This window comes from Anomaloglossus baeobatrachus, chromosome 2, assembly GCF_048569485.1.
Source record: "Anomaloglossus baeobatrachus isolate aAnoBae1 chromosome 2, aAnoBae1.hap1, whole genome shotgun sequence".
In the NCBI taxonomy this organism is placed as follows: Eukaryota; Metazoa; Chordata; class Amphibia; order Anura; family Aromobatidae; genus Anomaloglossus; species Anomaloglossus baeobatrachus.
The window spans coordinates 742286802-742308930 of record NC_134354.1 but is presented as its reverse complement, the minus strand read 5'-3'; the positions used below and the strand labels follow the sequence as shown (position 1 = coordinate 742308930).

Sequence of the window (22129 nt, the reverse complement as noted above, 5' to 3'; positions counted from 1 at the left end):
GTGACACCGCAGGAGCGAGGAACATCTCCTACCTGCGTCCCGGCTGCAATGCGGAAGGAAGGAGGTGGGCGGGATGTTTACATCCTGCTCATCTCCGCCCCTCTGCTGCTATTGGCCGCCTGCCATGTGACGTCGCTGTAACGCCGCACGAAGGAGGCGGATCGCCGGCCAGAGCGACGTCGCAGGACAGGTGAGTGCATGTGAAGCTGGCATAGCGATAATGTTCGCTACGCCAGCAATCACTAGATATCGCTGCTGCGATGGGAGCGGGGACTATCGCACTCGACATCGCAGCATCGGCTTGCAATGTCGCAGCGTGCAAAGTACCCCTTAGTGTCAGCTGACTGCAACCAATCAGAATCGCCAGAACGGCCAGTGGGCGGGGAAAGCACGGAAGCTGTGTGTATGCGATGAGCCTAATTCGCAGTACAGGAAGTGAATGCGTGACCCGGAAGCAGTTTGCCGCCACGACAGCGAGTCTCCGTAAGTATGAAACGCTCACTTGATTCTTTTTTTCTTCATTTTTCCCACTCCAGATCGTACACCCGGAATCCTATAAAAGTCCGGGTCCACTCAGCTCTAGTGCCTAGACTTTGTGTAGAACACCCAGCTCTAGTGCCTAGACTTTGTGTAGAACACCCAGCTCTAGTGCCTAGACTTTGTGTAGAACACCCTTCAACAACTGCAACGCTAGTAAGGAAGGGGTTAGATAACTTGGGTAAGGGTTGAGGAAAGGGCAAAGCTGAAGAAACTCAAGTCCCTTCAATTCTGTCCCAAGTGTCAAAACATTTTTCTATCACATGAGGCTATGATATCATGGACCTGGGCCAGTGAGCAGTTATGACTATAGTGATACCATGATGGTGCTCAAGTCATTGGCCTCATCCCTACATACTACTTCATCTTCCAACTTGGACAAAAGGTCATATAAACCAATGTGTCTCCTATATGTTACTGCTAATTACAGTTCTTAACAGTGAAGAGACTCAGGCCTGGTTGGTCCTATCCGTTGTCCTAATGGGTTCCTAGAACTTGTGTAGGACACCCTCCAAGAACTGCAATGATGGTGAGAAAGTGGTTAGAGAACTTTCATAAGGGTTGAGGAAAGGGCAAGGCTGAAGAAACTCAAGTTCTTCTGTCCCAAATGGCAAAACATTTTTTTTTAATCTTTTCCATGTGGCTTCCTCCCTTCTCTGTTCATCACCTTAGTATTAGGAGCAGTCAGTAGATGCTGAGGACTATGTCGTGCAGACTCCTCATGTCTGACTCAGTCCACAGATGTGCAGCCATATGTTCCCTCTCGGTGTGGAGGCTGCTGTCCACATGCGTGAGATTTACTTTTCCCTTATGGAATTAGCATTAACGCTTTCTGTCTTCTTCACAGATACTTATCTATATTTAGCTCAGGGATGAGGACCTTCGGTGATAATTATCCCACATTACATGATAGTTCACAGACAGTTTATGTTACACTTAATCTTCATTACTTCACTAGCAGTCCATGTCTTTAAAAGCCTTATAAAAATAGTTGATCTCGGCTCAGCGGTGACTCTTAGATAAGATCACCCATTACACTATATTGTATTATATCCAAGGATATACAGTACAGACCAAAAGTTTGGACACACCTTCTCATTCAAAGAGTTTTCTTTATTTTCAGGACTCTGAAAATTGTAGATTCACATTGAAGGCATCAAAACTATGAATTAAAACATGTGGAATGAAATACTTAAAAAAGTGTGAAACAACTGAAAATATGTCTTATATTCTAGGTTCTTCAAAGTAGCCACCTTTTGCTTTGATTACTGCTTTGCACACTCCTGGCATTCTCTTGATGAGCTTCAGGAGGTAGTCACCGGAAATGGTCTTACAACAGTCTTGAAGGAGTTCCCAGAGATTCTTAGCACTTGTTGGCCCTTTTGCCTTCACTCTGCGGTCCAGCTCACCCCAAACCATCTCAATTGGGTTCAGGTCTGGTGACTGTGGAGACCAGGTCATCTGGCGTAGCACCCCATCACTCTCCTTCTTAGTCAAATAGCCCTTACACATCCTGGAGGTGTGTTTTGGGTCATTGTCCTGTTGAAAAATAAATGATGGCCCAACTAAACGCAAACCGGATGGAATAGCACGCCGCTGCAAGATGCTGTGGTAGCCATGCTGGTTCTGTATGCCTTCAATTTTTAATAAATCCCCAACAATGTCACTAGCAAAGCACCCCCACACCATCACACCTCCTCCTCCATGCTTCAAGGTGGGAACCAGGCATGTAGAGTCCATCCGTTCACCTGTTCTACAAAAACACGGTGGTTGGATCCAAAGACCTCAAATTTGGACTCATCAGAACAAAGCACAGATTTCCACTGGTCTAATGTCCATTCCTTGTGTTCTTTAGCCCAAGCAAGTCTCTTCTGCTTGTTGCCTGTCCTTAGCAGTGGTTTCCTAGCAGCTATTTTACCATGAAGGCTGCTGCACAAAGTCTCCTCTTAACAGTTGTTCTAGAGATGAGAATGTGTGTCCAAACTTTTGGTCTGTACTGTATGCATTATAAAAGGTACGGTAATTCAGAATTAATTCCGACATCTATTACAGCATATAAAACTGTGAATATATTTTTATTATGTTTTTTATTGACGCTTGTCCTTGTGCCATGAAATGTTTTGTAAGATATTAGCCATTTTGCTCGATTCCTTGCCTGGTTCTGAGTGTCCTAGAGATGAAGCCGAGCGAAACAATCTTGCATTATTTTCACGCCTGTACTGTTAGGGCGTATCGTAGAGATGAATCTGAGCATAAGAAATTCTGTTGGGTATGGAGCCTGCTCAAATGTACACTGTGTGCAGAATTATTAGGCAAATGAGTATTTTGATCACATGATAATTTTTAGACACGTTGTCCTACTCCAAGCTGTATAGGCTGAGAGCCAACTACCAATTAAGTAAATCAAGTGATGTGCACCTCTGTAATGAGGAGGGGTGCGGTGTAATGACATCAACACCCTATATAAGGTGTGCTTAATTATTAGGCAACTTCCTTTCCTTTGGCAAAATGGGTCAGAAGAGAGATTTGACGGGCTCTGAAAAGTCCAAAATTGTGAGATGTCTTGCAGAGGGATGCAGCAGTCTTGAAATTGCCAAACTTTTGAAGCGTGATCACCGAACAATCAAGCGTTTCATGGCAAATAGCCAACAGGGTCACAATAAGCATGCTGGGCAAAAAAGGCGCAAAATAACTGCCCATGAATTGAGGAAAATCAAGCGTGAAGCTGCCAAGATGCCATTTGCCACCAGTTTGGCCACATTTCAGAGCTGCAACGTTACTGGAGTATCAAAAAGCACAAGGTGTGCCATACTCAGGGACATGGCCAAGGTAAGGAAGGCTGAAAAACCACCACCTTTGAACAATAAACATAAGATAAAACGTCAAGACTGGGCCAAGAAATATTTTAAGACTGATTTTTCAAAGGTTTTATGGACTGCTGAAATGAGAGTGACTCTTGATGTGCCAGATGGATGGGCCACAGGCTGGCTCAGTAAAGAGCAGAGAGCTCCACTCCATCTCAGATGCCAGCAAGGTGGAGCTGGGGTACTGGTATGGGCTGGTATCATCAAAGATGAACTTGTGGGACCTTTTCGGGTTGAGGATGGAGTGAAGCTCAACTCCCAGACCTACTGCCAGTTTCTGGAAGACAACTGCTTCAAGCAGTGGTACAGGAAGAAGTCAGTATCATTCAAGAAAAACATGATTTTCATGCAGGACAATGCTCTATCACATGCATCCAACTACTCCACAGCGTGGCTGGCCAGTAAAGGTCTAAAAGATGAAAAAATAATGACATGGCCCCCTTGTTCACCTGATCTGAACCCCATAGAGAACACGTGGTCCTTCATAAAATGTGAGTTCTACAGGGAGGGAAAACAGTACACCTCTGGGAACAGTGTCTGGAGGCTGTGGTGGCTGCTGCATGTTGCAATGTTGATCGTAAACAGATCAAACAACTGACAGAATCTATGGATGGTAGGCTGCTGAGTGTCATCATAAAGAAAGGTGGCTATATTGGTCACTAATTTTTTGAGGTTTTGTTTTTGCATGTCAGAAATATTTATTTCTAAATTTTGTGCAGATATATTGGTTTACCTGGTGAAAATAAACAAGTGAGATGGGAATATATTTGTTTTTTATTAAGTTGCCTAATAATTCTGCACAGTAATAGCTACCTGCACAAACAGATAATTGGAGGACCAATTTTTTTTTTAGACGTTCAGTAGAGCCGCCATCCCTGCAGGGACACCGCCACAGCCGGGTTCCATACTCCCTTGTTCCCGCGCAGCCTCCCATGTGCTTTTCTGTCTTACTCCCCTTCCCAGACCTGTAAATACCACACAGGATTCCCGGAGTGCACCTAAGACGCGCATGCTCACACCGACCCTCCTCTTAAAGGAAGGCTGAGAGGCACTATGTATTTAAGGGGAGGTGCCTGCGCAAAGTGTTCAGTTAGTCAGTATACCAGCCAGCTAGCTAGCTAGTTTTCAGGTCCCGAGCTCCTGTCCCGTTATCCCTGTGTCTGTCACCTGTACCTGCCTTCCGATACCTATCTGTCCCTGCCGTGCCCACCATACCTGTCCGTACCTGCCTGCCTGTCTACCCCAGTCTTCCTGCCTGTCCCTGTGCCTACACCTGAGTCCAGCTCCTGTCCTGGGAATCGGCTGCCATAGTGCCGGTTGCTGCCCTGGGATTGGTTCCTGGCATCTGCCTTGCGCTTAGTTAGATAAATATATATATATGTACATGGTATTCTTGGTGCGAGATTCATAAGCAGTGACCAGGCCCCGATTCACGTTGAACCTTGGGGAAGAATGCATTTCTGTGGCACACGTCTGCTCTATAATCTCCCCAAGAGATTTACTCCAGTTGGACAGGGTCATTTATCTTCTGCGTGGTTCTGCGCTGAATGCTCTGCTGATGGGGGAGAACTCTTGCAATGTTTCACTTTGCAGAGATTATAGCTATAGACCTGGAACAGCCAATGTCTGGGATATGCAGCATTCCTGACTGCGGGGAATGCAAAGAGTAGGAAATCCCGCTGAGGGCACACCGTGTAGTTATATTATCTACAGACTATTTAGGACCATTTAATCAATTAGATGGCACTGACTTTGTTTCTAATGGGAGTTACCGTCACATTTTCCTTTCTGAAGCACACACAAATCCGCATCGGTGGACTGACCATTAAAGCATTAGGGCAATGTGCAAAGAGCCATGGCCAGAAGGGCGCCTTGACCTCTTAGTGAGATACAACACTCCCTTTTCAGCACTACAGTATGGCCTTTATTTATAATAAGTCATAAATATTAGATCAATAGGGTTCCCATTTCTGGCACCCTCACCAATCTGCAGACTGAAGGGGCAGCAGTGCTCGTGGTTTTCCAGTTATTCGCCAACCTTTTTAGTTGTGTCAATGTCTGGCAATGCAATCAAGTACAATTTACTTGTATTGAACTGACCAGCAACACCAGAAACAGCCACTATCAAAAGTACGGAAAATGCTGAGCGCCACGACCCCTTTAATCAACTGATTGACTTGATTGGTAGGAATCTGTCTCTATAAATATGACTTTGATTGCATACCATCTTAAATTTAGGTGCTGGCCTGAAAAAAGACAGGATATTGAAGGGGTTGCCCACACTCTCTTCTTAATCACTGCCTATACCCACCTCCATTCTAGCAGTGTCAGCACTGCCTCTCCTGGACAAAAAAAGGAAGAAAAAATTGGGCACTGCACCAGAAAGGCTGTGGAGTGGAGCCGTACTTACAGACCTGGTGTATAGCCGTCAATGGATTAGATTAGCAACTCCGGGTGGTGCTCTGCCTGCAGCGCAATCACTGTGCAGAAGAATCCAAGCGCTTGTTATAGCGTGAAACAGCCGTCGTCCGCTTGACTCTCCCTCACTCCCCTCTCCCCCACAAGCTGTAATTCACATGCTTTAAATAAAGCGGAAAAACCTCATGGTGAGATGCGACCAGGGATCGCATGACATAAGAATGTTATGTGAGCCCCAGGAGAGCCAATGTCAATATAGCCGGAATGAGCACTGGAGGTCAGTATAGGTGTAATTATTTTGCAACATACCGATTGAGAAGGGGTTGTGCAAGTAGTGGAAAACCCATTAGAGTATTAATGGGTGCTCAAAATGTTTATCATGGCTAAAATGAAGAAAAAGTGGCAAGGACATTTATTGCCCAAGGGCCGTGATCACGTTTATCAGTGCACTGTACCCAGATGTTGCAGTATTATAAATTGACACCAAAGATTTCATCAATGGTTACAATTCTATCCCCTGCGCCACCATTCCCCCCCAAAAAATATACAATTTATAAAATTATTCACACCATACAGTCCTAAGTTATTTACCTTTCATGATACTGGTGTCTTTTGACGGGGTAGAGGATCCTTTGTTACCTCTACACTCCTATAGCTACATCCTACCAGTCAGATATTTTTTGCCATACTCAAATCTGCTTTAGGCTATGTGCGCACGTTGCGTCGGAGTACCTGCAGTTTATTCTGCACGTTTTCCTTCCCTTGGTTTTTGACCAAATGGCTTTTGACCATTTTTTAGCGCTAAAAACGCATGTGTATTTACCGCGTTTTTAGTGCGTTTTCAGCGCTTTTTTCCTGCGTTTTCACCTGCGTTTCTGCAGATGCGTTTTGTAGATCAAGACACTGAGAAATAAAGTTGAAATAGTCAAAAAGAATGAAAAAAGAGAAAAAAAAGTATAAAATTAACTTTTAATAAAACTATATGGAAAATTATCAATTTTATTGAAAAAATAGTGGTATTGCACATTTTAACAGAAAATTAGGTAAAGTTTATTATTTTTTAACATTTAAATTTTCGGTTATTGTGTGTGTGTAAAGGAACATTAGAACCCATTAATTTTTGGCCAGAAAAGCATGCGTTTTTGGAGCCAAAAACGCAGTGGAAAAGCAGGTAAAAAGCATGAAAAACGCAGGAATTGTGCTTTTGGTTGCATTTTGCCATTTCTCATTGACTCCAATGTTAAGGAAACGCTGCAGAAATGGCAAAAACAACTGACATGCTGCTTCTTTTTCAGCATGGTTTTTGACCCAAAATATGCAAATTAAACGCTGCAGAAAAAAAAGCAAAGTGCAGACAGGATTTCTGCTTTTCCCATAGACTTTGCTGGAAAACAAAAACGCATGCGTTTTAGCGCAAAAACGCTGCTGCTAAAAACGCTGCAGAAACGCGGTAAAAAACGCAACGTGCGAACATAGCCTTAAGATTGCCATTTCTGACAGATCCATGATGGAGTCAATCTTAAAAGATCAATATGAAATTGTAATTTATCCTATCTTATCTCATTAATTTTTACTTTTTGATTTTTTTATAGTCAAAAACTCTCACTGTGACCAATGAAGATACAGTGACCGATGTCATTAAAATGGCTTTGCAGCAATTTAATGTGGAGGTAAGTGTTCAACTAGCGTCTACCACTGAATAAGTATTTGCAGCCACACATTTGGGAAAATCCTACCCGATTATGTTATTACAAACTGTAGTCACCGTCTCACAGGTGGCTTTCGCGGGCAGGTGGTGTTTTCTTGCACCCCAGTAAACCACAGAATGTACTCATTTGGAGTACCGATGATGGCAGTGATGAGTCAGCACCTGTCGCCTCTGAGTATTGCGCTTATCAGAACAATCTCCTGCAGTAGCTTATTTCCAGATTTAGTGATACACAAGTGCTGAACCTTTCACTGCCATCATATGTACTCCAAATGAGTATGATCTGATATCAATTGTGATTGGGTTACTTGCTTCTTGAAGGAACAACATGAACACTTTTACTTTAAAAGTCCAGCAAGCTTATTAAACATTACATAAACTGGCTTTCCAGCAACATAACATTGGCCACCTTGCGGCTTTAAAGCAATAGAAATGCGGTAGGGCATCCATACCTGCCAGGGCAACCTAATACTCCCTCTCTCAGGAAAGGAAAAAAGGATAGATCTACCTGTGGCCAAACACTTTTGTAACCCAGAACACAGCATCATGGACATGAAATTGCTGGTATTGTAAAGGAAATTTCAAGTCCCAAAGAGACAGGAGACTATGGGAGTACAAACTTATGATGACCTTTGACACATTCAGAGCAGGTATAATGTGTCACATGGATTTATGTCTTTTTACATCAATTAAGAAATGTGCTGCTCAGAGCATCTGGGGGCATCACCGCTCTGGACCAGACCCCAATCAGAGGACAATAAAACTTTCACACTGCTTATCTATGAACTGCTGCAATATTTATGGCCACAACCATTTGTCCTCTTGCCATAGTGATAGTTCTGCTTCACATTACTTGTCTTATTTACTGCTCCATTCTATGTCCTGTTGTGTATAAATATGTGACTCTTCAGATTTTGTGTTATACTGAGCCTGATGAAGAGACCTCTCGAAAGCTTGCAATTATTACCATCTTTTCAGTTAGCCATTAAAAGGTATCAACCACTGAGGACTCTCAGTTCTTTTAAACAATCTTTTTTTACTCCCTATCTCAGGCATTACTTCCCAAAGGCATAGCAGCCTCCGCACTCTGACCATGTGTCAAACAAACAGACACCATTTTAAAAACCTGAAAAACACCCATGGGCAGGGGTATGTGGATAGCCAGATTCGCCCATCTCTCCAGCTATCCGTAAACCTGTCCCTGGAATTCCCTAATAAGACTCGTGGCACTCAGACCTGCCCGTCTCTCTAGCTATCCATAAACCCGTCCTGGGAATGCTTTAATAAGACTTGTAGCACTCAGACCCGCCCATCTCTCCAGATATCCATAAACGTGTTCCTAGAATGCCCCGATAGGACTCGTGGCACTCAGACCCGCCCGTCTCTCCAGCTATCCATAAACCTGTGTTTTGAATGCCCTAATAAGACTTGTGGCACTCAGACTCACCCGTCTCTCCTGCTATCCATAAATCTATCCCTAGAATGCCCTAATAAGATTCGTGGCACTCAGACCTGCCCATCTCTCCAGCAATCCATAAACCTGTGTTTAGAATGTCCTAATAAGACCCGTTGCACTCAGACCCACCCATCTCTCCAGCAATCCATAAACCTGTGTGTGTTTAGAATGTCCTAATAAGACCCGTGGCACTCAGATCCGTGAATCTCTACAGCTAACTGTAAACCTGTCCCTAGAATGCCCTAATAAGACTCGTGGCACTACAGGTACCAGAGCAGACATTCAGATTTACAGCACCTATTGAATTTCACACCTCAAATTCAGAATTGCAGTCAGCCTACTAGAATAAAATGATATGGTCACATGTCCTTTATGACCGCGTCTGCAATGCCCTCCTTAGTCTGAGACTCAGATTCCTCCTGGGCCTCATGTCAGCAAGCACGTAGTGTTCATATTTCCTGTGTTGTCCATCTTCTTCTCTCACATTAGATTTATATCAATTCTCGGCGGCCCGTGATATATTTCTCATCATTACAAATCAGCTCTGATTCCAGGACATCACTTTATATAACACAATATTATCCTGGATCACTCACCAATGATGAATTTCATCCCTTTGGGTTTGTTTTTGTAGCTCCGACAGGATTATGGCCTCTGTGATGTCAGCGGCTCATGATGGCTTCTTCACCATGCATGTGTTTTAATACGGCCTAAGGACAGTGACTGTAGCCTCGCTCATCCTGTGTTGTGTTCTCTCCGCAGGGCTCAGAGACAGATTACCAGTTATGGGTCACCTCGGGCAAAGATGATGCACCTTATCCTCTTATTGGTATGCCGAAGGAATGTCAACTACTGTTCTAGCTTAAGCTTTTACATAGAGACAGTCAGAAAATCAACAGCGCTGTGATATCACAGGATTGCACCAACAGCCGGTCTCTGCAGTCACTATCGGCCATTGTTAGGATCCATTGATTTATTGGATCACGTCCTTTGAGATTCCCCTCTAAGGATGTCACGCCGTCAAACGGCCATCGACTAACTATACTGAGCCTGTAAAACTTTTATAAAGGTGGAAGACGATATTGATTTTTTTTTTTCCTAGCGAGAACGGATTTTATATATTAACTCTTAACAAATTTATTAAAGAGGTTATCGCATTAGAGACATCTCCTTTCGGCTATGTTCACACTGAGTGTCTTATTTCAGTAGTTCAAAAAACATGAGATTTCAAGCAAAATTCGCTTCAGGAAACTTTCCTTTGAGGAGTTTTTGGAGAAGTTTTCCTTTTCCTGAAGTGGTTTAGGCTATGTGCGCACGCTGCGGATTTACTGCGGATTTTACCGCGGATTTTACCGCAGATTTGCTGCAGAAAATGTGTCTAACATTTCTGCACTCATCCCCCAGCAAATCCTATGGGTATAAAAAAATGCTGTGCGCACAATGCGTTTTTTTATACCTGCGGATTTACCCTTGGATTTTCCTCTGCGGAATTAATGAGCATGTCACTTCTTTTCCGCAAGTACCTGTGGTTTTTGACATAGATAATGGTAAAAATCCGCAGGGACCAACTGGCGGAAAAAAACGTGGCAAATCCGCACCAAACCACGGCAAAATCGCATGCGGATTTCATTGCGGTTTTGGTGCATTATTTTTACTACAGATTCTTTAAGAGGGTCCGGAATTTCCTTGAGAAAAAGTCATTTGCTAGTGCGCAAATGGCCTTAGGAAGTTTTTCTTTTTCCTGCAGAGATTTTACAGCCTTTTGATTGGCTAGTGATTAATTTAGAAAGGTTTCTGTTATGATCTTTTTTTCCCAGGGGTTTTTCAAAACTCCTTCAGAAACCCCCCAAAAAGCTTTAAAAAACCTCATATGACCAAAGAGGGTATGTGTACACAGTTTTTTAGCGGTTTTGGAGTAGAAACTGGGTGTGTGCCCACAGTGCCATCTAGATTTGGTGTTTTCCCAGGCAAAACCGATTCAGAAAGATGCTGGTGGTCGTGTTCCTAAAGTGGCTCCACTGTTGTGTTTGCGGTGAATCCGCCGCGGGCATTTTTCTCTCTATATGGTGAGTTATAGAGGGCGGGCGGCTTCTGACTGGAAGCAACCTGAACATTGAGCATGTCGCTGATTGCTTCAGTGTTTCCGAAACCTGAGGCGGTTAAAAGAAGAGACATAAGACGGAACATGTGCACGGCAATATAGTTTTGACATTGCTCATTCATTTTATGTAGCACTTTTGCAGGACTTTTTTCAGACGGATTCTGGATGAAATCTGCCTGAAAAAGACATGGTGTGCACATAACCATTAATCGGAAAATCTTCAAATCCTTCTCAAAAACCTAAAAGTTCTCAAAAACAGAGTTTGTGCTCAGTTGAGCTATGTGAGCACAGATTCTTGATACAAAGTGGATTTCCCATAGAATTGAATTGGAAGAGTTTTTCAAGGATTTCTAAAGCCGTTTTTGGCTTTGTGCACACAGTGTCTTTAAACGGGAGAGCTTTTATCCTGAAGTGGCTCCCTCAGTTTTTGAGCTCGTTTTTGTAGGCAGCTCCACTGCTGGAATTTCTTTCCTGTGTCTTCTAATAAGGCCTTGGTCCCACTTGCGTATCGATTCAGATACGTGAGAATTGGATGCGATATGCTAAAGACCCTCTGTTGCGAACGTGAGCCAAGGGTCATGCGACTTTGATCCGATCACAGCTGCGGAGAAGAGGGGGGGGAGCACTATTTCACTCTTCTCCGTGGCCTGTCTCTGCATACATCGTACTGCGGTCGGATGACATCCGAGTGCAGTGCGATGTTTCACACGCTCCCATAGGCTTGTATGAGTGCTTGTGAGTCGAGACTCCCCACCGAACGCAGCATGCTGCGATTCTTTTCTCATGGCATGAAAAATCAACTACAGATGGACACTGCCCCATAATTTTGCACTCATCCATGCAAAATACAAGTGGAACCGAACCCTAAGGGAGCAGGCAGTTTCTGAATTGAAGCCGCCTAAAGTAAGAATGTGCTAACTCTTCCAACCGCTTGAGGGTTTCAGAACCCTAAAGTGGTTAAAAGTAGTAACCAAATATTCAACATGTGCACAGCAATGTAATTTTGACATTGCTGTGCATTATGCTCATTTTGCTGCGCTTTGTCAAGCAGTTAATGGGCGGAATCTGCGTAAAATAAGATGTGTGTCCATAGTTTTTGAGGAGGAATTGGAAGAGAATCTGCTCTTCTGCTCTATAAAACTCCTGAAAAGAACTCAGAGTGTGAAGATAGCCGTACAGAACAGGGCACTTCGGGTAAACAGCAGGCATCGAAGGGCTGACCATGAAATGCATGGATGGCTCGAATGGGAGTAGAACTACTTTATTCATAGATGGAAGGCGCAAGCGAATAGACACGGTCTTCATAAACCACTCATTTATGCCACGCCACTTTTAATACATATGTTGGAGATGACTTTGACTACCTTCTTTACCTTACTGTCAGTTATAGTAAATGTGTAGCCGTAAGGTTTTTTCTTATCATACATTCTCTTTAGCTGTTTCTTATTTATATCAATTTATATTGTTCTATAAAAGAGGGTAACCAAGATTTTAATACTGATGACTAGTGATGGGAGAATGGTAACTATTCATGTTTGCATTATACTTTCCGAATACTGAGTACTATTCTAATATTCGTCATGAAAAACAAATTGCTCGGGTTCCCCATTGACTTCCATTAGGTTCGTTAATCGTGTTGAATACTGGAATAGAGCTTTAGGATTCGTTACGAATAATCCGAACACAAATAGTTACTATTCGCCCATCACTAGTGATGACCAATCCTTAGGATCTATACAGATCAAACAGCGCCATACATTGTGTAGTGGCCATAATTAGTACTACAAGATATCACTCATTTCTTGTATAGAAGAGGGTGCTACTTCCAGTAAGTCGTGGCACCTTGGTGGTATCGGGAGTTGGACCACCACCAATCTAACATGGATCATTAATGATAAATTCATGGAAGGGCAGACATATCATTGTTGCAGCCAGGGACCCAAGAGGTACAGGGCCCACTTCCACCTCCATAGCAGGTGATATGGTGCATTGTAATGAGTTATTGGCCTGAAAAGGGCCCATGCATGGTTCTTGCACAGGGGCCCTTTCCTGTCTGCGTCCATCAGTCCACATAGGAGCTGTGGACACTAAACGGTGGGGTATTTTTTAATCACGTCCATGTGCAAAGTCCCCTTCTTATATATTCTAGATGACAATGGAGAAATATAATAGCTGTAAAGACAGACGTGGCCTCCAGAGACCTCTCGCTAAGGCCTAAGCCACACGGCGAGAAAATCGGTGCGAGTGGAGTGCGATAAAACATCGCATTCCCCTCGGACCAATTCTAGCCTGTGTGACAGCACACATGAGCGATTATTTTCTCAGCCCTAATCGGACCGAGAAAACAATCGCAGCATGCTGCGATTGTAATCCGAGACTCTTTCTCTCGCACCCATTCAAGTGAATGGGGCGAGAGAAAAATCGCACTGCACTCGCGGTACACCGGTGTACCGTGCGTGCAGAGCGAGAATGTCTATAGCCGGCTACACAGGCGAGAGGGAGAGAAATCCCTCCCTCCCCTCCTGAGTGCCGGCCCGCCCCCCGCAGCTGAGGTCTGCTCGCACGAACGGACCTCAGTTGCAAGGACACAAGCATGAGACTCGGCTCTGCTGTACTGCCAGCACGAGCCGAGTCTCATGCAAGGGGATCGCAGTAGTCCCCGTGTGGCCCCAGCCTAACACGTATTATACAATATACAAATACCTCTTCGCCAGATGCCATAAGCTTATTGTTTTTATGAACATTAAAACTGAAAAAAAATAAATAAAACTCTCATCAGATATAACAGAAAATAAAGCGGGGATTAAAGCTATTTGTCCTGAGCTGCTCCGGAGCAGATCTGGGATCTAATCACGACCCGGCGAGAAAAAAGAGATTACACTAAAAATATATCACATAATAACAAAAACTGAACACGCTGGAATAGAGCAGAGAAACCGTCTAACTATCGACACGTAATGACAAATTTAGTTTTTGGAGTTCTCCATGGGCAATATAATGTTTTGGGATTTTCTTCCCATATTTAAAGAGAATCTGTCAGCAGGTTTTTGTCCCCAATCTGAGAGCAGCATAATGTAGACACAGAGACCCTGATTCCAGCGATGTGTCACTTACTGAGCTGTTTGCTGTCATTTTAATAAAATCAATGTTTTTTCTGCTGCAGATCGAGCAGTTATACAAAGATCATGAATATGCTGGACTACCTGCAGCATGGCAAGTAGTCCTGTAATGATAATCTACTGCTGATTAAACAGTGATTTTTTTCAAAACTACACTAAGCAGCCCAGTAACTGACACATTGCTGGAATAAGGATCTCTGCCCCTACATTATGCTGCTCTCTGATTTAAATAAATAATTTAAAAAAACAGCATGTGGTCCCCTCTAATTTTGATACACAGCCATGATAAAGCTGAACAGCTGGAGGCTGGTATTCTTAGGCAGGGGAGACCCATAGTTATTGGACCTAGTAACAGCAGCCTTCAGCCATTAGATGCGACAGTCCTGGAACTTTACCCAGCTCATCCCGATTGCCCTGGTGCTGTGACAATGGGGTAATAAGGGGTTATTGACAGGTCGCACTCACAGCTGCTACTAAGCCCTAGATTAGTACTAGGAAGGGTCTATGAGACCCCCATTACTAAGGCTATGTGCGCACGTGTTCGCTCTGCACGGCACCTAAAAGGTGCGCTTCAGAGCGCAGCTGAAAAGCTTCGTTCTGAAGCGTATGGTGCCGGCGAGAACGTGCGCTCTGCATGCAGCTCCTGCCATAGACAGAGCAGGGGCTGCCGGCAAAGCACACGGAAGAAGTGACATGTCACTTCTTAGAACGCAGCGATTCGGGCAGCAGCCGAAGTGCTGCGCTCTAAGACACCACGTGCGCACGGCCCCTGCACAATCTCCATAGACTATGCAGGGGACGCAGGACGCATGCAATTACGCTGCGCTACAAAGCGCAGCGTAGCTGCATGAATTACGCACACGTGCGCACATAGCCTAATACTGTAAGTGAAAAGAAATAAACACAAACACCGAAAAAATCCTTTATTTGAAATAAAATACAAGAAACCCCACCCTCTTTCACCCCTATATTAACCCCCAAAACACCCAGGTCCGACGTAATCACATCTGGTCCCACAACAATTCCAGCTCGGCTACATATGAAGTGACAGCACACGGGCACAGAACATGATTGTCTGCTGTGAGCTTTAGGCAAAGAATGAGCCACTAGGGTGAGTGGTGATATCACTCAGGTTATTTGTGGCCACAGCTGGAGGTTTCCACGGTACTCCATCTGTGATTGCAGGTAACCTGACCTCAGGTGACCTCACTGAACTGAGTGACCTCACCTTCGACAGTGCCATCTACTGTCAGTTAAATGAAAGCACTATACCAGTTTACAACCTTGGGTATAGAGGTATATTCCTCAGAGTATAGGTATTTTTTGGCCTGGAGGGGTATTGTTTGGCCTAGGCTATTTTATACCCCGGTGTATAGTTTGGCTTAGGACAGATAATCCCCGGGTTATAGTCTGGCCTGGGCCAAACTAAACCCGGGCTTAATCTGGGGTTGGGGTTAATTTGACCTAGTGCATCAGCATTCAAGAATTAGGAACGTCTGGAACTTATTTCTTGCCCAGAACAGCAATATTATTGGCAGAGAAACCCAAATTAGACGTTTCTTTGAAAAAGTTAAATTAGCACCAATCCATGGTGGATTTTAGTCATTTATACATATGTTCCTTTATTAAAATATAACCTGCAGTTTTCACTATTTCTTTTTCTTTTAGGACACGAGTATCCATTCGGGATTAAAATGAGCCATATTCGTGACGCTTTGCCTCAAGTACAGGGGACAAAAGACTCCATCAACCTGGAGGGGCCTTTCGTGATGGAGCAGCTGCCCAGGGAGATGCAGTGTCAGTTCATCCTGAAGCCCAGCCGCCTGGCCGTATGTCAGCAGCTGGCCGGTGAGTCGAGCCGGCACAGAGGCCTCATTCAGCCTCACAAGTCTGTTATTACTGAGCTGACATAATGAGAGGGTAGCAGCGCACATTCCACTGGCCTGAGGTATTTTCCTAGAATTTGGAGCATGTTTACATATATTGAGCAAGGTAACATTTTCAGGAAAACCGTCCTCCTGGGCAGCTTTCAATTATTACAACACAAGTTTAAAAAAAAATAAAAAAATATTTAAAAACATCAAACGCAATTAAGGGCAATGTGGGAATACTTGTGTGTTGTGCTGACGGTGAGCGCATCATTTGCTATAGTTTATGGTGAAATCATGCTCACATTTTACATAGGACTGCAAGTAACTAAACTTTTTTTTTTACTTTTAATAATTTTTTTTTCCAGCATGAAAGTTCTGAAACTTACCAATCCACTTTATTGGGAGATTTGTTTAATTTATGATTTATTTATTATATAGCACCATTATATTCCGCATCGCTTTACAGACATCATCACCGTCCCCATTGGGGTTCACTATCTACATTTCCTACCAGTATGTCTTTGGAGTGTGGGAGGAAACCGGAGAACCCACAGGAAACCCACGCAAACACGGGGAGAACATACAAACTCCTTGCAGATTTTGTCCTTTGTTGCAATTTGAACCCAGGACGCCAGCGCGGCAAAGCAATAGTCTTAACCACTGAGCCACTGTGTAAAAAATTGTATGTAAATGGCTTCTAGATCCCTCCCTGCTTTTCCCCAGTCTATTTTCCTTCCTTCAGGTGCATTGATATCAGAATGTCCTCATTTGGAGTACAGATGATGGCAGTGAAAGGGTCAACTCCTGCCACCTCCTCCTCTGAGTGTTCTGCTAAGGCTGGGGTCACACTTGCATATCACTTGTGATGCAAGAGCAACAGATGCGATATGTTAGGGACCCTCTGCTCAGGTTCTGCTGCGAACGTTAGCCGAGTGTCCTGCGACTGTGAAGATTAGGGCGGGCGCTGCGGAGGAGAGAGAGGGGTTAACCTCCCCATCTCCTCCATTGTCAGGCTGTGCGTATATCGCACTGCACTTGAATGACATCTGAGTGCAGTCCGTCGTTTCTCTCGCACCCATAGACTTGTATGGGTGTGAGTGACACGGCTGCTATTTTTTTCCTCAGTCCATTTAGGGCTGAGGAAAAACTCGCAGATCTGAGCTGCAGCATTGTCTTAAATGGGGCCAAGTGCAATGCAAGATTTTCTGACATTGCACTCGTGTGAGTCATATGCAAGTGTGACTCCAGCCTCAGACTACACTCACACGAGCGTATGAATCGGGGGAGTGCAATGCGAGAAAATCCCGCAGTGCACTCGGACCAATGTTAGTCAGTGAGGCAGAGCAGTTGGTCAGCTTTTTTTCTCATCCAGATTCTGGATGAGAAAAAAGTCGCAACATGCTGCGATTTGTTGCTGAAATCATGCGAGTCTCGCCAATACAAGTCAATGGGTGCGAGAAAAAAATGGACGTCACACGGAACATCCTAGTGACGTCCGTTTTTATGGATACATTTCTATCATGTAGCACAGAGCACTGTAAATGCTCCTGTAAATGACTAATAGCTGCTGAGAAAAAAAAAAACGGATTGCACACTGACAGCACACGGACGACAAGTGATGAAAAAAATCGTTCTACTCTCCTGGATGAGAATGGGACCGTTTTTTCATACGTACGTGTGATTCCAGCCTTATCCCAAGAATTAGTGACACACAGGTGCTGAGCTGATCCTATCACTGCCATCATCTGTACTCCAAACGAGTGTGTTCTGATATCAGTGCAGCTAAACGCAGATGAATAGACTGAGGAAACACAAGAGAGTGGAAGTTGCTAAAATTAAAATATTTTTCACAGTAACGAAGATAAATCCCCAAATAAAGCGATTTGCAAAGTTTCATTACTTTCCATGCTTGAGAAAACAAAATATATATAAAAGAAATAAAAGTGACAAGTTATAATAACCCATAATTACCTTAATGGTTGCTTAAGATCTAAAGCCAGATGTGACAGTCCAGACTCTCTTTATAATATCCTTTAATAATTATCTTTGATATAAGGTTATCAGCCTCTTTGTCAAAATCCTCTATCCTACTACAATTCCTCCGCTGCCTGGTGAACTGAGCTTTATTGGGTAAATAACAACGGTGTATAGTGATAAAACTATTCCTGTCTGTGGGGTTAAAAATAAGTTTTAGTACATACAGGTGCATCTCAATAAATTAGCATATCATCAAAAAGTTAATTTATTTCAGTAATTTAATCCAAAAATGGAAATGCATATATTATATCGAATCATTACACACAGAGGGATCTATTTCATGTGTTTATTTCTCTTAATATTGATGATTATGACTTACAGCCGATGAAAATCCAAAAGTCATTATCTCAGAAAATCTGAAAAATTACCACAAAACACCTGCAAAGGCTTCCTAAGTGTTTAAAATGGTCCCTTAGTATGGTTCAGTAGGCTACACAATTAAAAAAAAAAGAAAATGAATCTTCCTTGAGCTCATAGTGAGTGTAAACTGTAAATAAAATGTAGTTTTATTAATTTCCATTAAAAGAAATGCTAGTGAATCATTAGCCCTAACCCCACATAAAAATGAAAAGATCATCTATAAAATGCTGCCATAGGACAAGTTCTGCATGGAGTTTACCCCCCGGAAAGATAATTTCATCCGCCCATTTACCATGCATCTGAAGTTCCTTGCGTATATCATGGATATTGCGTTAGTAGCTGCTGCCCGGGCGCTATCTCAAAATTTCAGGTGGAATTAAAGGTGACCAGTCACCAGACTTGTCCCCTATAAGCTGTGGCCACCACCAGTGAGCTCTTTTATATACAGCATTCCAGAATACTATATATAAGAGCCCAGGTTGCTCTGTATAATGTAAAAAGACCTTTTATAATACTCACCTGCGGAGCAGTCCGGTCCGATGGGTGTCTCTGGTCTCCGACCGACGCCTCCTATCTTTTTGTGATCACCATCCTCCTTGCCTGCTCCGTGAGGATGACGCATCCTACGTCATCCACTCAAAGTCCGCCATTGCATTCCTGCACATGCGCACTTCTCTCTGCCCTAATAGAGCAACGTACTGTAATGTGCAGGTGCAGGGAAAGGTAAAATGGTTACTATAATATTTTCATTTGTTAACAATGCTTGAGAGAAAAAGGCCTTTTGTGCACATAGAGAAAGTATTAGATCTTTGAGTTCAGCTCATGAAAAATGGGAGCAAAAACAGAAGTGTTGCATTTATATTTTTGTTCAGTGTATTTCTGGGTGACAAGGGCATCTAGAAAGGTTTTGTGTCCAGGTTATATCTGTAGGAATGACCTGTGAGTGACAATAGGATTTACAGGTCAATCTCTGCAGACTGAGTTATTATTAGCAGGCTCATGAAAGCTGCTTAGCCGCTGCTCCAGGACACTGCCGAATCCGGCTCTAACTATTCCACCCACACGCTGCAGAGCACTGTACACCAGGGAGGGAATCTCCTGACAGATGTGGACGCACAGCTGACTGCAGTTTGTACACAGCACAGGCTCCTGCACACACGACGGCATTTTTTTTGTTTTGGTTTAGGAAGAATTCCTATAAGGCCACATTCAAAAAAAGCTCTGTGGAGCCTCTGTTAGAAGTCTCAACACAGAAAATAGCCAGTACCTAGGATTTCACTGTGTTGAGCGCCTTTGCTGGCTGCCGGCAGTGTTTTCTCTGGCTGGTCTCCCCGAGATCAGTGATTGTTTGTTTTGTCTATAAGGCCACATTGACATTTTGAGGATATTTGGTGAATTTTTTTCCCTCAGTACAGTATTTGTAAGGCCACGTGCACATGTTGAGTATTTGATGAGGTTTTTTTTACCTCAGTATTTGTAAACTAAAATCAGAAGTAGGTGATAAATACAGCAGTGGTGCCCGTGTTTCGATTATACTTTTCCCCTGAGTGTTCCATTCCTGGATTTGGATACAAATACCGAGGTAAAAAACTCATGAAATACTCATCTTACAAATACTGTAGAATGTAAGCCTGCAAGGGCAGGGCCCTCTTCCCTCTGTACTAGTCTGTCTATTGTAACTTGTAGATGTACTCTGTATGTAACCCCCTCATGTACAGCACCATGGAATCAATGGTGCTCTATAAATAATAATAATAATAATAATAATAATAATAATACAACTCACCGAATACTCAATGTGTGCACATGGTCTTACTAATACTGAGGTAAAAAACTCACCGAAAAGTCAATGTGGGCACATGGCCTTACTAATACTGAGGTGAATAAACACCTCACCGAATACTCAATATGTGTACATGGCCTTATAAATACTGAGGTAAAAACTCACCGAATACTCAATATGTGCACATGGCCTTACTAATACTGAGGTAAAAAGCTCGCCGAATACTCCATGTGGGCACATGGCCTTACTAGTACTGAGGTAAAAAAAACTTGTAAACTGCTGATGTAAAACAAGGCACTTTGCAGCTTACCTCTTATTAGAAATCCTCTCTGTATTCAAGAATGGAGGGAATTTTAATTCTGTAGCCTGTTCCTTTGTTAGTCCTGATGAAGGAGACGGATGTCTCTGGAACGCGTAGACCTATACAAACAATAAAGGAATAATTTAATCAATATTGAATGGAGTATAAGTGCGGCATATACCTGATTTGTTCCCCCACTGGATTGACAATTCTGTAGTATATATATATATATATATATATATATATATATATATATATACACACACATACATATATATATATATATATATATATATATATATATATATATATATATATATATATATATATATATATATATATTTTTATATATATATATATATATATATATACACATATATTTTTATATATATATATATATATAAATATATATATATACACAGTCATCTTCGTACAGGTATATGTTCAGTTGATTTTGTCTTTCACGCTCCTTTGTGGAGAAGTCTGGGGGTTACTGGAGGGTTATGTAGAGAAATATTTTTATAAGTTAAAGTCTTCAGCTAAGTCTTTCCACCCAGTCCCAGGGGAAAGCGTGCAGATCCGAGACTGAAATATATAGAATAATAAAAGTAAGAAGAAACAGGCAGCGATTGTTATAAGTCATATCGGAGCTGTCACACCCAGAACCTGAATTCTTTATCAGTTACATATGGCTCCAGCGCTGTCATTGTAAATGGGAATGTGCAACCTGAGACCATCCTGTTAGCAAAAATAAAGTTGCTTTAAAGCCATTTGGCTGTGAGAAGGGTTAAAGAAATCCGGTAGTATTTTCCTCCCTGCGTAAGGCCTGGCTGTAACAATATACTGGGCCGTTCAGGGCCAGCATTTCTTTGGTGGGGCTGTTTTCCTGGGTTCAGAACAGTGATGATTATTTTACACATTTGTTGGCTAAGGGCTCTTGCAGGATATTTCAGCATCTCTTGTTTTATTGCCCATTTCAGAAAACTAGACATATTACTGACAATAAGATGTAGACATTACGTTGTTTAGGGTTATTTGCTTGAAAATTAAAGTGCCAGTTCAGGTTGTGTGTGGTACTGCATCTCAGGACAATGAGTTCAATGGAGGTGAAGTGCAGTACCAGATACAACCTACGGAAAGTTGTGGCGCCGTTTTTCCATATTTAATTATACCTGGTTTTGAGGATGCAGATTGACAATCAATATATTCTCCTTTACCACTTCCATAAGGTTACCTAGCTGGACCAGAATACTGAACTGCAAACTTGTCTGTTCATCAAATGACATTAAAGCATGTCTCCATTAGTGATTGTTAACTATTAATTGTACCAGGGGAGACATGTTCTCATTACAGGGGTTTCTAAAGTCCCCCCCCCCCACATCATGGTCTAGGCAGTCACCAAGGCCTCCTATCCCTTGTCCCAAGTGTTAGGTGTCAGCAATTTTTGAATGATCATGATCTCACATATGGTTGAGTAGAATAGAATAATAAAATAGGTGATATGATTCCTGGGGGTCCAACTCCTTAGACCCTCACTGGTCCTGAGAATAGGGATCCCGTTGTAAGAGTATCAA

At 42.9% G+C, this 22129-nt stretch overlaps 1 protein-coding gene across 1 annotated transcript in view; it reads left to right on the top strand.

Annotated features, from left to right (window-relative positions):
• Positions 1-22129, top strand: part of ARHGAP20 (Rho GTPase activating protein 20) — a 196845-nt gene that overhangs the window by 140784 nt on the left and 33932 nt on the right. Inside the window, exons 7-9 of the mRNA XM_075337427.1 lie at positions 7412-7489; positions 9746-9812; positions 15872-16051. Coding sequence (XP_075193542.1) covers positions 7412-7489; positions 9746-9812; positions 15872-16051 — 325 coding nt within the window. The remainder of the gene's footprint in view (positions 1-7411; positions 7490-9745; positions 9813-15871; positions 16052-22129) is intronic.